Source organism: Brassica rapa, chromosome A02 (genome assembly GCF_000309985.2).
Source record: "Brassica rapa cultivar Chiifu-401-42 chromosome A02, CAAS_Brap_v3.01, whole genome shotgun sequence".
NCBI lineage: Eukaryota > Viridiplantae > Streptophyta > Magnoliopsida > Brassicales > Brassicaceae > Brassica > Brassica rapa.
In genome coordinates, this window is record NC_024796.2 from 9,283,028 (window position 1) to 9,296,845 (window position 13,818).

Here is a 13,818-nt window from a genome sequence, read left to right on the forward strand (position 1 = left end):
GGTCTACATAAAACCGGTTCAATCTTTCCATCTGCTATATTTTCAGAAAATGACTATTTATCTTCGGTTCTGTTAGATATTTAGTCTAACCAATTATAAATCGGTTAGTGATAACTTCTAAAACTTTGAAAACACTTTGTTATTTATTAACACTATATCGATACTTTAAAACATGTTAGCAGTAGAATTGTGTTTTAGAACAAAATCTACTTATTTTAAAACATAATATTATTTTGAAATAGTTTTGATACTATGTGTTATATTAAACATAGTTATATATATATATTTGAAATAAATAATTATATACATAAATTATACTTTTGGTTAACTAAATTATTTATCAACCAAATAAAAATATTCGGGTAATTCAAGTTTTCGTGTTATCCGATTTATAAATAGTATTTTTAGGATATGTGGTTATTTAAAAATTGAATGTAATTAATATTTTTAAATATATAATTTTTATTTAAAAATTCAGGTACTCATTTGGTTCTCGGTTCGGTTTCAATTTTGATGTCATAGATTTATAATTTGCTATATTATTTATGCAATTCAATTTAATTTTGGTTTTTCAGCTTGGTACGGTTTGGTCCGTGGTTTTGGATAAATGTGCTCAAACTTATACACTATCTTATATTGAAATTCGTTTACAATATATTTAATTATAAAAACAAACTCGCGCTTTCGAAACGCGGATCAAAATCTAGTTACAATATTATTTTACCTTTTTCCTATTAAACGTAACAATGATAATAAAGTTGTTAAAAAAAAGAGATTATAAAGATTTAAATGGGCCATTTAAAGATGGTTTAAAGCCCAATACATACGTAAGTAATACTGTCGTCACAGATGCATTATACGTATACTTTAATTTCTATCGATCTTATCTGGTTTCACTCACTCGGATACTCACAATCACAAAACCATGAGATCATCAGATAACCTCTGGACCAGAAAACCAGAAGCCAAAACCGGCAAATCTGAGTTTCCGGTTATCAGATTCATCCGTAGATACATGGAGAACATCAAGGACAAAGCCGGAGGTCCTGGAGTCGGCGGCGGAATAGGCTGCGGCGCTGGACTCGGCTTCGGACTCGCCGGAGGGCTCGGGTTAGTCACTTCTGAAGGTATTAACCATTCCAATGTGGTTTTTGGAATCGGTGTGGGTTGCGGTATTGGGGTTGGGTTTGGGTACGGGTTTGGAGTTGGTGGCGGGTTCAATTTCGTTGACATTGGAGATAAATTGACCTATGGGAAGGAATAGCTCTGGTTAAGATTCCGTGTCGGGTACAGATTCGTAATGTAATATTATTGTAACAATCCGAACATTACTCTGCCTTTTTTGTCTTAATGAGTTCTTCTTACTTGCTTGAATTTTCTTGCATAGCTCAACGTAAAATCACAATTATGAAAGATAAACATGAAAATAATGACGATAATTAACATATTAACATTTCATCATCGTTGACGTTCTTGCCACATAAAATTTCCAACTAAACTGATGTACTCAACACTTCTGTGTTGCACGTCAGACTTGGTTCTTACAATAACAAGACGAATAAACCCAACTAATTGCTTTAAGTTCACATAATGCTAAACCGGTAAGAAAGCTTTACAATACTAACGATGCTGAGAATAATATGGAGGTGTCTGTTAGAAGGTCGAAATGGTTCGGTAATGAGAAAGCAGTCATTGTACTCCCGCCCCCCGATTAACCGAACCAGCAAGCGACCACGGACAGTGGACCTGGGTTATAATAAGCTGCTCGCCTGTGTATCCTTTTAGTGTTGGGTCCGGAGTTGCAAAGTAACCAGACTGTGTGTTAGCTCGAAGTGTAGTTAGGTCGTATGGAATTTTATTTGATTCTGATTGTAATCCGATAGCTTATGCGTTTTTGGGAAGATTAATAAACTTTAAATTTAAAAAGAAAACATTGTAGGTTTCACTTAAACATAAGAAATACATGGAAAATCAAAAAGATTGGTTTGGTTAACATGAGCTAAACTGATATATTCAGTTACAACCTTAAACAATGAATGGAAGAGAGTTTTGTGAGACTCTATTTTAAGAAACTTTGGCTAGTATTGAAGACTCGGTCTCTCTCTTCTTGTGCTTCCATTGTATCACAAAGACTGGACCCTTTAGTCTCAGGAAGAAGCAAAGCAAATAACCCGAGACCCGCCATTGCTAGCCCAAACAGCGCGAAAGAGAGTGACGGCACATCTCTTCCAATCGAAGCAATGATTGGAGAACAAGCTCCCGCGACAACAAGCGCTTGTCTAAGCATCAATGTCGCGGTGTTCCTCACGCATGTTGGGAACAGCTCAACCATATAAACCGCCATCAAGTTGAACTGAATCCTCCCGCAGAAGAAACAAGCGAGTTCAAGAGCGAAAGCAGTGTTCGTCATCCCCAAAAGGCTCAGAACGAAGCATAACATTCCTGATGCTCCTCCTATTAAGCAATTCACGACCACAGAGCTTCTTCTGCTGAACTTCTCTAACAAGATTGGTGTGATAACAAAAGTTGGTAACTCCACCACTGCGTTTAGGGCTTCACTCAAGTAGATATTCACTTTTATATCTCTCACAGCTAATGGAACTCCGTAATAGGACAGCCCTGACCCTAACATTATGATCATAACAACCAAGGTTCTTCTAAAAGCCCATTTTCGGATGAACAAGTCCTTGAGCGAGTACCTTTGAGCCTGCTCTATGGTTTCTTTTGAAGTCAACCAAATAGATACTGATTCCAAGTAACCTTTGTTTGCAGGTGAAATCTTCTTAAGCATTTCAATGGCTTCTTCGTCCTTCCCTTGCAAATGGAGCCAACGAGGGGACTCAACGGCGAACAAATAGAGGAAAATACAGTAGACAGCCAGCCGCGGGAACAGACGTGCAGAGATAGACAACTGTCCAAGAAGCGTGTCGGAAAAGATATGAGATTCCAGACAGCGACATGAAGCCTAACACAAACAGAACAAACGGAATCATAGTAGCTATAGGCCTCCACTTGGTGGAAACTCGCTCGCTTATCAGAACAAAGACATACGTCCCGACCTTCCGACAACAAACTTCAGGAAAGCGTAGATCCATATGTTGGAGGAGAAGTAAATAGAGATTCCAGTGATTGACATTGCTAACGTTGTGAAGAATAGAAGTTGCTTCCGTCCCAAGAAACCGTCTGGGATCATAGCCATGAAAACCCCTCCGAAGATAGCACCCACGTTGAAAGTCGATGTGGGGAGACCTCTGAGGAAAGAGCTCGAGCACTCGAGACCGAACTCTGAGATGACGGATTTACCCTTGAAACCATCGTCCCAGTCCCAAGCTGACCGGGGAATCCCGCAGATGTCGGAGGTTGCCGGGTTGCACATTGTGTGGTCCATACAGTGCCATGTGGGGTATGCATCTGTGAAGACTGTGATGAATATCTGCTGGGAATCGAAGGTTGAGGGAAGCCCAACGAGGATTATCTGCAGTATCTGTGACAACCCGAAATCAGACAAGCTATGTTCGAGGATCCTGTCGAAACTGAAATGAGACGAAGTATCTTTATCTTCAGTTTGGGACAACAATGGTGCTGAAGTATTATTAGCCATTGCTGGTCACGACAATTGACTTTATTTTTGAGGATGTGAGAACTATTACCACGAAAAATAAACAATGCAGGTATATATGTATATGAAGTCTGACTTTTTGTTCGCATTGGTGCTCACGATACTGAAATGAGACGAAGTATATGTATGATATTTGAATAGGAATATGAAGTGTGACTTTTTGTCACAAAGCAGTTCAAATCAGCTGGCAATGCATATGGTTATTTTAATTTATTTTCTGAGCAATAGTTTAAAGTTGAAACCATGTGCATAATCAAGTGTATAACCTAGAGTTCCGTTATATTCAATTTTAATCCGAAGTTCGATCTTAAATTTGTTTATATTAAAAGCGCACCAAACTACGTACAACTATTAAAAAAATTTAAATGGACTAGTTCGTTTTCCGCGCTACGCGCGGATAATTTACTTTTAAAGTTAACAATTTAACAATTTTTTTAACCCTTAACATGTACTCTCTTTGTTCCAAATGACATGCGCTGATTTTGGTTGTTTAAATGTTGCATGTTATTTTTTTTTTGTTCTTCTAAATTGTATTTTATAAGTTTTTTAAAATATTAAGACTAAGTTTAGAATACAAAAACTGTTGAAAGACAGATCGAAAAAGTTGCTTTTAGTTGGAATTTCTTGAAGATCATCCTATGAATTGTATAAATGTTGACATGTGCTGATTTTAGTTGTTTAAATGTTGCATGTTATTTTTTTTTTGTTCTTCTAAATTGTATTTTATAAGTTTTTTAAAATATTAAGACTAAGTTTACAATACAAAAACTGTTTGAAAGACAGATCGAAAAAGTTGCTTTTAGTTAGATTTTTTTGAAGATCATCCTATGAATTGTATCGTTTTTTTTTTTTGCTCAAATTCATACATTAAACTTGAATTTTATCTTGCCTTAGATGTTTTTGATGATTTTTATTATGTTGTCAAAGTAAAATTGTGTCGCTAGCGATGAAATGCGCATTAGCTTCCCTGTAAATAGGAGATATTAATCATAATGTATTACATTTTGGGTTCTTGTTTTGACAGTTATATATTGAACATGTAATCTTTTCCACCATAATAATTTTATATTTTTGATTATTTATGCTTTTTAGCTATGTGAACATAGCTGCTTAGTTGTTGTGAAAGCTTTACAATCGTTGGTGTATATTATAAGTTTTATATAAGATGGAAGGTATATTAGAAATGTAAAAATTATATTTCATATATACATGTTTTAACTAATTATAAAATTATGGAAAGTATAAATATAATCTTTCATCAATTAATTTTACCAATTAAGAATTTATAAATTATACAATTTGTTTTAAAAGAATAAGTTGTGGCAACCAATATAACGACTTTACATTTTATATAACACATTATAATAACATACTAATTTTAATAAAATTCATACTTAATATAACTATAATATTATTTATAATTTTTTATAAATTCAATATTAAGATTTATAAAATCATTTATAAAATGTTTATAAGATTTACAAATTGTTATAAAAGCCTATATATCATTTATTAAAAGTATACAAAATCATTTATAAGAATTTTAAAATTATTTATAACAATTTAACAAATCATTTATAACAATGTCTGAATAGACTTATAATCAAATAAATATATGTTTTATAAGAAGTTATAAATCATACAAACATGTAATCTCTTAATTTCATTTTAATTGTGGAGGTTTATGTACACAGAATAAGAAAATATTTAATTTTGCATATTTTTAAAATAAAAAACACCATTATTTATACACCTAACCATATTTTAACCAATATAAAAATAATCTGGAGAATATTATTAATAAATTTTTCTTTAAATTCTAAAGCAACACTTATTTTGAAACAAAAATTTTACTTTACAACGAAAATTAAACTGAAACGGAGGAAGTATTATTACACATGACTTGATATTTTATGTAAAATTTATTAAAGGTTTCAAATAAAATAATTTTGGATTTATAAACACTTACGCTCATAGAAACAGGAACAAAGTTAACTTGCAATGTTTAATAGAATGTTAAAAGCTAATAAATAAATAAAAAAGAATATTTCTACTTATATGTTCAGACAAAATATCATAAAGAAGTAAAATATGAAAGATGCGGAGTAAACTTCAAAGTTTTACTGCAAATGGTGGTTCAGTTTTGATAAACCTGGCCTGGTATTCTTTTACGTTACAAACCGTCAATGCCGTCCCAAACTTTTTAGAGACCTAAAGTCTGTAAAAAAATGTGGCCTTATAATGAGATGCTTATCTAAAATTACCAAAAACATGATTTAAAATATTGGGAGGTGTCATAGGACATTTTTTAACAGGAGCTAAAGAAGTCAATTTCCACTTGGTTAACCATCTAAGCTATAAACAAATATTACATATTGTGGTCCAAATTTTACTTTTATTTGATGTGGCCTGAAACCAATGCTTTTACCAGCTTTAGTAAAGGGACGGGCCTGTAAACCGTGTATTCTTTTACCCAGCCTCACATGCAGTAAAAACTAAAATGAATAAGTCTTCGGTAACTTGTTCATATTCGAAGATTTATTTCTTATTAATTCACAACACAAAAAAAATAATAAAAAAAAATACATATTATATTTTCTTCAGGTCATCAAGAGACATAATTTACATAGGATATAAAATGTTTCAGATCAGGAAACAAAGAACTTGCTAGTGGCTTTTGCTCATAGATTAAAATGTCTCATTCCTTCGAAGAGAACATCGCTTCCTAGATATATATATATATGTTTTCTTTTACATTCGTAGAGTGAGAAGAATACTGAACCAATTTTACGGGTAGTTCAATCACAATAATTAGGAGCGAATGCCACTTTACTCCCTTTGTTTATGATTTTTCAGAAGGAAGTAATCGCTGGTTGGCTTCTTAGGTATCTTCTCTAGTAAGTCCCATTGGTTTATTTTTAGATACACAACCTCTTTGTCTGCTGCATTTATGAGATGCTGCTCTGATCTTTCTTCATCATCTACACTGAAGATGGCTCATGAAAAACGTATTTAATTAGGACTTAGGAGCCTACCAAGAATTAAAGGCATCTGAGAAGAGCTGGCAATGATGAAACTGTAAAAGTGAGTAGGACAATGAATCATAACCTGTTTGCAAACTAAGTAGTGAAGCTCATATGGGGAAATACCACCTTGCCTCGGCTTAGTGAATACATCGTTGCATGACCTCATGAGGTGTGGAAGGTAGCAGTCTCTACTAACTCTGAAAATAGGAAAACAAAATTCTAAATGATAAAGCAATCTTCCAAGTGTATGAAAACATAAATTGACTAAATCTTTTTATTTTTGTGACACGGATGTCTAGTGTAGTTAGCTAGCCTATGATGGGTTTTGGCAACGCCTATCATGTTAAGAAAGTGGCTGAAGGCACGAGCCAGTGTCAGTGCTTCCTCTAGCAACATGTTTGATATTTCAAAAGTTTAGTTACGTCTCCAAAGGCTCCGTCGTGTCTTCAATACCAGCCAGGCAAATATTTAACGCACTCTGAAAGGTAACGCCAAACAAAAAATAGTATCATCACAAGGATTTTTACTCTTTATATTATATGCAGTGAAAACACTTGGTTGTAAGATTCCACAATCCAGTCTCCAGCTATGAAATAGTAATACACAAACGCATAATTCCATACTCTACAGCTAAAACAAATTCATCCAAAAATCTATCAAACAAACAGTTTTCTTCTAACCTTCTTATTCCTAAAAAAATATTGCTAGTATAAAACAATCACAAACACGCTATACTTTAGGGTGATCATGTATTTTCCTGCAAACGCAAGCAATTAGAGAAAGACTACTATATTTTTTTTCATTTCCTTTTAGAACATACTGATCACAGACTAAAGATTTCATTTTCCCCATTATTAATTCTATCGAAGGATTAGAGGAGAAAGTTACGGCTTTTCGAACAAAAGACAACATAAAATCACATAGGACATCATGTAGGCCTGCAATTTAGCAAAAAAATATTGTAAGGACTGTTGTGAGATAAGCTTAACTTCCTTGTTGGATCATGGCCTTTCTGTTGAATTTTTTTAATTAAAATAATTTTATCACTATAAACTATATGCAAATCAAAGAACATTAATACCGTCTGTGCTTTTGAATTACTTCATCTCAGTCTTAAAAATCTTAAACATGAGATAATCATGTGGACACATTGATACCAAACATTGGCTGTCTTAACAAAAACTACACATCATGGATGGGACAATGTGCTTACCTCTTTGGTTAATTGAGATGGAGAATAGCACCATCTGAAGGATATACAATATTGCATTGGTGAGGCTACAATCGTAAGCTAATTAACAGTACCAAAATCATTAAAATCTGTAGAATCCAATTTAAAATTTTGCTCCAAAAACATTACCTCAGAAGATTCTCATATTCTGTTATTGCGGTTCACCCTGTGGAGCAATTTTTTTTGTAATTCTCCTTGTTCTGTGAAAAACATCAAAAGAAACTAATCATCAGTATTTGCATATCTCAATAGATCATCATCATCATAATCACCTAGAACAAATTCCAAATATGATCCAATCTGGAGATGAAAACGCAAAAATTACCTTTGAGCAGACCATCTTCGAGAGAGATTTAATGTTCCAACCCAAAGATTAGGAATTTAAGCTGTGAAGTGGAAGATATCAGATCGTCAGAACGCAATCGGGAGATCTTTGCTAATTTTCAATGGAATTGATGAAACTATTGAGTTCCCGATAAACATGAGTATCAAAGGAATGCTTCCAAGCAGAGTCCTTCACTGGTAGAGACACCACCCAATAGCTCGAAGTCACTAATTTTCTATCTCTTTGGTGGAGACCATCTTCTTCTCCGATGTATAACTCCTTCAATCAAAAGGGACAACCGGTTACTGAGAGAGAGAGAGAGAGGATGTGGAAGAGTTAACTGTTTGCGTTTTAGATCTAGATTTCGAAACAGGTAAAAAAAGAATGATCTTGAAACGATCGTGATGGAGAAGAAGAGTCGGAGCCGAAGGAGAGAGGTAGGTTCGAACACTAACAGGCCAATTTGACGCGAGGCCCAAATGAGACGCGATGCGCGTCCGACGTGGCTTAACAGGGTTCTCCTATTGGCTGATTATTTTTGAGGATGTGGAGGCATGAGGGGAGCCCTTATTCCCCTTTTAGTATTGTATTGATACCCGTTAACCAGATTCATTTGGTTAAAAGCGCACCAAACTACGAATATTAAAAAATTTAAAATGGTTATCTGTTAACCAGATTCATTTGGTTAAAATGGACACCCGTGAAGGGTTCTCCTCCTCTTCCATTAACCTGGCTCAAAATGATATCATATCAGAACGAATTATCTAAGTTATTGGTTAAGATTCAGCAGAGAAGATGGACACATATTGCTTCAGTACATAAGACAATATTGTTGAACACATACCACTATATATGGGAATTCGAAATCTCTCATGAAGCAATCAATTCGAGAAAATAAATGAGGATGAGTGAACCAATGTGAAAATTAGATGGGATGAGCCTACCATAATCATGTCATATGAAAATGAGTCTAAACCAAAAGTTGAATGAACAGAAGCAGAGAGAAGTGTGCTAAAGTATAACGTAAAAGGTTTGTAAGCGATTTTTGATGTTGTTGTTCCAACTGATTTATAAAAGTGTGTCTTCTAAAGAAGCATATAAGATCATGCTTAAATCATTTGAAGGATATGATACTGTCAAGATGATGCGGCTTAACCATCTTCCCTTGGTGTCTGAGAATATCAAGATGACAGATGATGACTATATGGCAAGCTTCAGTGACAAACTCAGTTCTAGTGCTCATGATGCATTTGTTCTTGGAATAAATATAAGGAAAATAAGCTGATGACGAAGTTGCTAGCGGCTTCCAGCAAAGTTCACAGCTGATAAGGAGGGCTTAAACATACTATGAACACTATGAAATCAAGTTTCATAAACCTGTCCGTATGATGAAGGCAGCTGGTACTCAGTCACTACTTTAATAAATGTGGACTCACGGCCAATCAAGGTGATGATGATATACTTCTGATGATTGAAGATAACATGGGTATGTTGGCTAGAATATGTCTTCAAGAAAAAGAATAAGTTCAATTCTAAATAATGAAGTTATACGTATATATTAATATGGAAGTTGTCTTTATTCATGGATTCTTTGAAGATCTCATATCTAGGGTTTTATTGGGAGATCGTGGGGAAGATTATAAAATAACCTAATAAGTAATAACATTTCATCTATCTTATTAAAACTCAAGTACAAAATGAGATTGTTTGAAAACATGTTTACTATACTTACTGAAAAGTGTTTGGACACAAGAATAATTATTGTTATTTAACCAAAGTTAAAATCAATAATCTAAAATAGTTATGGTTAATGTATCCCGTTTGCGCGCTAATTAAATTGTACAACTAACCCAAAAATTAAATTAACCGAACTCGTTTGATTCCTTAAAATATCATAACAATATAAAGTGTTTGAATGGCTATAATCTCGGTTGCAATCTATACAAGATATTATTACCTTAATTTTCTGTGCTCAACTTCCTTCCCACGTCTTTTAATTACTTCTGCAAGAAATATATCTCCAAGTCTCCATAAATAGTTACCTAAATCAGCGCACACAAATATAACCAAAAAAAATTACAATCTACAATATTTTTGAAATATGTGATACCCCAGAAATATTTGATCCGGGAGAATATCCACACAATATCTTAACACGCAATAACTTTGAAAAACCTAGATTATTCACCTCTCTATATATACCGACGATTAAGAAGAAGCTAACATCCATTTACAACTCATAATGGCATGATACCCCAAGAAATATGGTTTTTATCGACGATCTCAAGCCCTACAAAGACGAATGGCGAGTTCGTGTCAAAGCTCTTCATTCTTGGAAACCGAAACCCATTTTTGGAGGGGAGACTCTTGATTTCATACTAGCACACAAGACTGTAAGAGCTTGAGTTTCTTTACTTTGATCTAATAAAAAAAAATCTATGTTGAATTAGATCCAGGTTCTTTTATATTTTTACAATTCTATTGTGATTTGTGTCATTCAAACACCTATAATATCTAACCCAAGTAATTACAGACTTTGTTTATCTCGTATTTTACTTTTCTGCAATTTTAATTAAAACGTGACTTAATTTAAAAGTATTAATATATCTACATTGGTTTTGTATTTTTGAAACCTGCAGTTATAAGCTTCATGTGTTAGTGAAATATGACACTTGATCATCCGAGTTAATGTTGCTTGATACTGTGGCTACAAGTATTATTGGTGATAAAGTTGTTGAACTTTGGGACAGGTCATATGATGAGGTAATTATTGTTATGTTCTAAGATAAATAGTGATCAATTATTGTTTCAAAATTTCTATGAACTAGCCTTTTTAACTTACAGATTGAAGACCAAGATATTCCTATCCAAAACATGGTAGGAAAATCGTTTTGTTTTGGGCTTTCCATCACCGCTGATAATGTGACCAACGGATCAGCTACATTTAAGTTTGTTGTTTGGCTTTTTTGTTTCATGTTGTTTTTGGAATTTCTGGATTTTGTTTGGATTTCGTTTTTTTCAATACTTTTCATTTAAATTCTATTTTTAATCAATAAACTTGGCTTTTACTAATAATCATGTCAACCAGTTAAACTAAGACCATAGTAATGTACAAGTCGATTCCATAATTACCTTACCAGCAACTTAGCATGTAACACTCTCACTATAATTTTTTGTATAGTACTACAATAGGTATAATTAACTCATAATCATTTCGAAAATACCTATTTACGCAGTTAGTAAGCCAATATTATCAATGTGATTGCCATCCCTTCAGCTCTTAACGTTCCAACACAAACCTATAAATATTTTGTAAAAAAATATATCTGCAAAAATAGATTCTCATAAAAGGGAATTGCAAAAAAAATAATAATAACTAAAAATCGTTTTGTAATATAGATTATCATAAAAGATATTTTTTTTTACCATAATTTAAATATAAATTATTAACTATCAACTTTATTTATGCTAAAAACGAAAATTAAGATCCTCTAAATCTTTTGCACGCTATGTATCTCAAAAGTCTCTTTTATTGCATAACCGATTACTAATCCTACATGTTTCTACTTTTCTTTCATATCATCAGCAAATCATACGATAATTCATTCACATAGAGTTAAAATCTTCTAAACAAATTACTAACCGTGTTTTGCTCCTGTTTGATGTCAAGTGCATTGACTAAGTTTGGTTTAGCTGACGTCTTTTGGTTCTCCAAAACGTCAATTAATCATGCAGATCAAAGAAAACAGTGTCATTATTTCCATTAGATAAGAGAAATCTATTCATGAATAAGAGAGGTATTTTTTTCAAAAAAAAAAGGGAACAAGAGAGGTGTTTCTAAAAAACAAATACAACTCACAATGCTAGCAGCAGTGGTACTTCGTCGTGACATGCACTTGAAAAGATGACTAAGACCAGCTCTGCATAAAATTTACAATTCTAAAACTAGAACACCATTACTGTCCATACAAATATTTACTATATGTAGTGTATCTCAAAACTTAAAAAATATTGATAAGTGCCTGCACTCATTAAGTAAGAAATAGAGAGAGTGCTCCATTACTTCAGAAACCGAAACAGGTATTTTGTAAATCTTAGCATCAATAAAGTTTGGTTATCCATAGTGTTTCAAAAAAAAAAAAAATCCATAGATGCAAGTATATATAAATAGGTACAATGCTCTGTCTCATACCTGTCTACTCCTGCCTTAAATTTGTTTTTTTGATTCTTCTTTCTGCTAAATCAATATCAGAAACACATATATACAAATTGTTAGGATATTTATCATCAGTGAGTACAATTAACGAAAAGGGGAGTTTATTGTGATTGATTACCGAACAGTATATCAAATCGAACTTCGATTGATTCATTACATGCAATCGAACCTATATATCTGTTAACTAAGCCGGATTCCTACTGTCTGATCTTATTCTTTGGTCAGATGAACATCGATCGTTCATATGCAAATAAGAAAAACAACTTCAATCGATTAAAATAACTTAATCGTATAAACTAAATTAAACTCGGATAAAAAAACTAACCTTGATCATAGAAGAGACTGCAGAACTAAAGATCAAACTGATTTCTTATATCTTCTTCCATAGATATATTTTCCAGTTTCATGGATCAAACAACATGCAATAGGGTTCAGCAAAGAGGAAAAAAATATGGGAGAATGAGAAGTCGATAGAAAGAGGAAAGTCGTTTGCCTACCTTTCTGTTATTAAATTGGGCTAACATTATTAAGCTAATTAGAAATCCAATATACAGCTAATGATATGTGCCAGCATTAATATAAACAAAACCCAATTTAATGGCCAAAAATTGTGTTTCAAAAAAAAAATGACCTAAAATATATTTTGTTTTTGTCAACACCTAAGAATTTATTCTAAAACTAAAATAAATAAAAAACTTAAAATTTTTATTCATATTACCAATAAAAAAAATTAAATTTATTTATATCAATTTTTTATTCAAAAATAAACATATATACAAAAATTGATTTTTACGAAAATATTTTCAAATGTCCACTTAAAAAAAATATAAATATATAAGAAAATATAAAGTACAAAGGCCAATTTTTTTTAAAAAAATTAAATATAGATTTTATATTTCACATTAACTTTTTCAAAATATAGATGTATGTATTTAACTATATGATAATATCTATAAAATACTATTAATTATATGATGACACATATATGATATATAATAGTGATATGAAAAATATAAAAACAAAAAAATAATAGTGACATGTAAAACATAAAAACATGATATATATAATAGTGACAATAAATAAACTATGTATTTTAAAATATGAGTAAAATAATTTATAGAAAAATAAAAAATCAAAATCAAAACCCGCGCGGGTGCGCGGGTCAAGATCTAGTCTGATTTTATAGAAGAACTAAACTCAAGGGTGAGTATTTTAGGGTCGTGGTGAGTCAGGTGTTAACGTATCTTTTTTTTTTTTTTTTTTTTTTTGGTGTTAACGTATCTGACAACAAAGCGACGTAAGCTTAGATAGCTTATAAATCGTTCAGTAGAATTAGAGTATTGACAAGTTGTGTAAAACTAATTTGTTAAGTTTTGTAATAAAATGTTTAATATGATTTCT

At 32.5% G+C, this 13,818-nt stretch overlaps 1 protein-coding gene, 2 long non-coding RNA genes and 1 pseudogene across 3 annotated transcripts; 2 read left to right on the top strand and 2 right to left on the bottom strand.

Moving 5' to 3' along the window:
* The first annotated feature begins 762 nt into the window (after positions 1-762).
* Positions 763-1,374, top strand: LOC103852333 (glycine-rich cell wall structural protein 1). Its single transcript, XM_009129242.3, has one exon. It carries the CDS (start codon positions 926-928, stop codon positions 1,262-1,264), a length of 339 nt encoding a protein of 112 aa, XP_009127490.1. The 5' UTR covers positions 763-925; the 3' UTR covers positions 1,265-1,374.
* Positions 1,166-10,149, bottom strand: LOC103852336 (annotated as a pseudogene).
* A 115-nt stretch (positions 10,150-10,264) lies between these two features.
* Positions 10,265-12,019, top strand: LOC108870888. Its single transcript, XR_004455144.1, has 2 exons — positions 10,265-10,964; positions 11,046-12,019. It is a non-coding gene; the product is annotated as an uncharacterized LOC108870888 (long non-coding RNA).
* On the bottom strand, positions 10,763-13,556 carry LOC103852338. The gene is made up of 6 exons (XR_629901.3): positions 12,743-13,556; positions 12,536-12,632; positions 12,394-12,435; positions 12,061-12,121; positions 11,845-11,910; positions 10,763-11,500 (listed from the first exon to the last, which is right to left on the bottom strand). It is a non-coding gene; the product is annotated as an uncharacterized LOC103852338 (long non-coding RNA).
* Between the last annotated feature and the right edge of the window lie 262 nt (positions 13,557-13,818).

Bases quoted from the DNA above. Each gene is read 5' to 3' on its own strand.
- LOC103852333 (XM_009129242.3), top strand. From the start codon at position 926: ATGAGATCATCAGATAACCTCTGGACCAGAAAACCAGAAGCCAAAACC.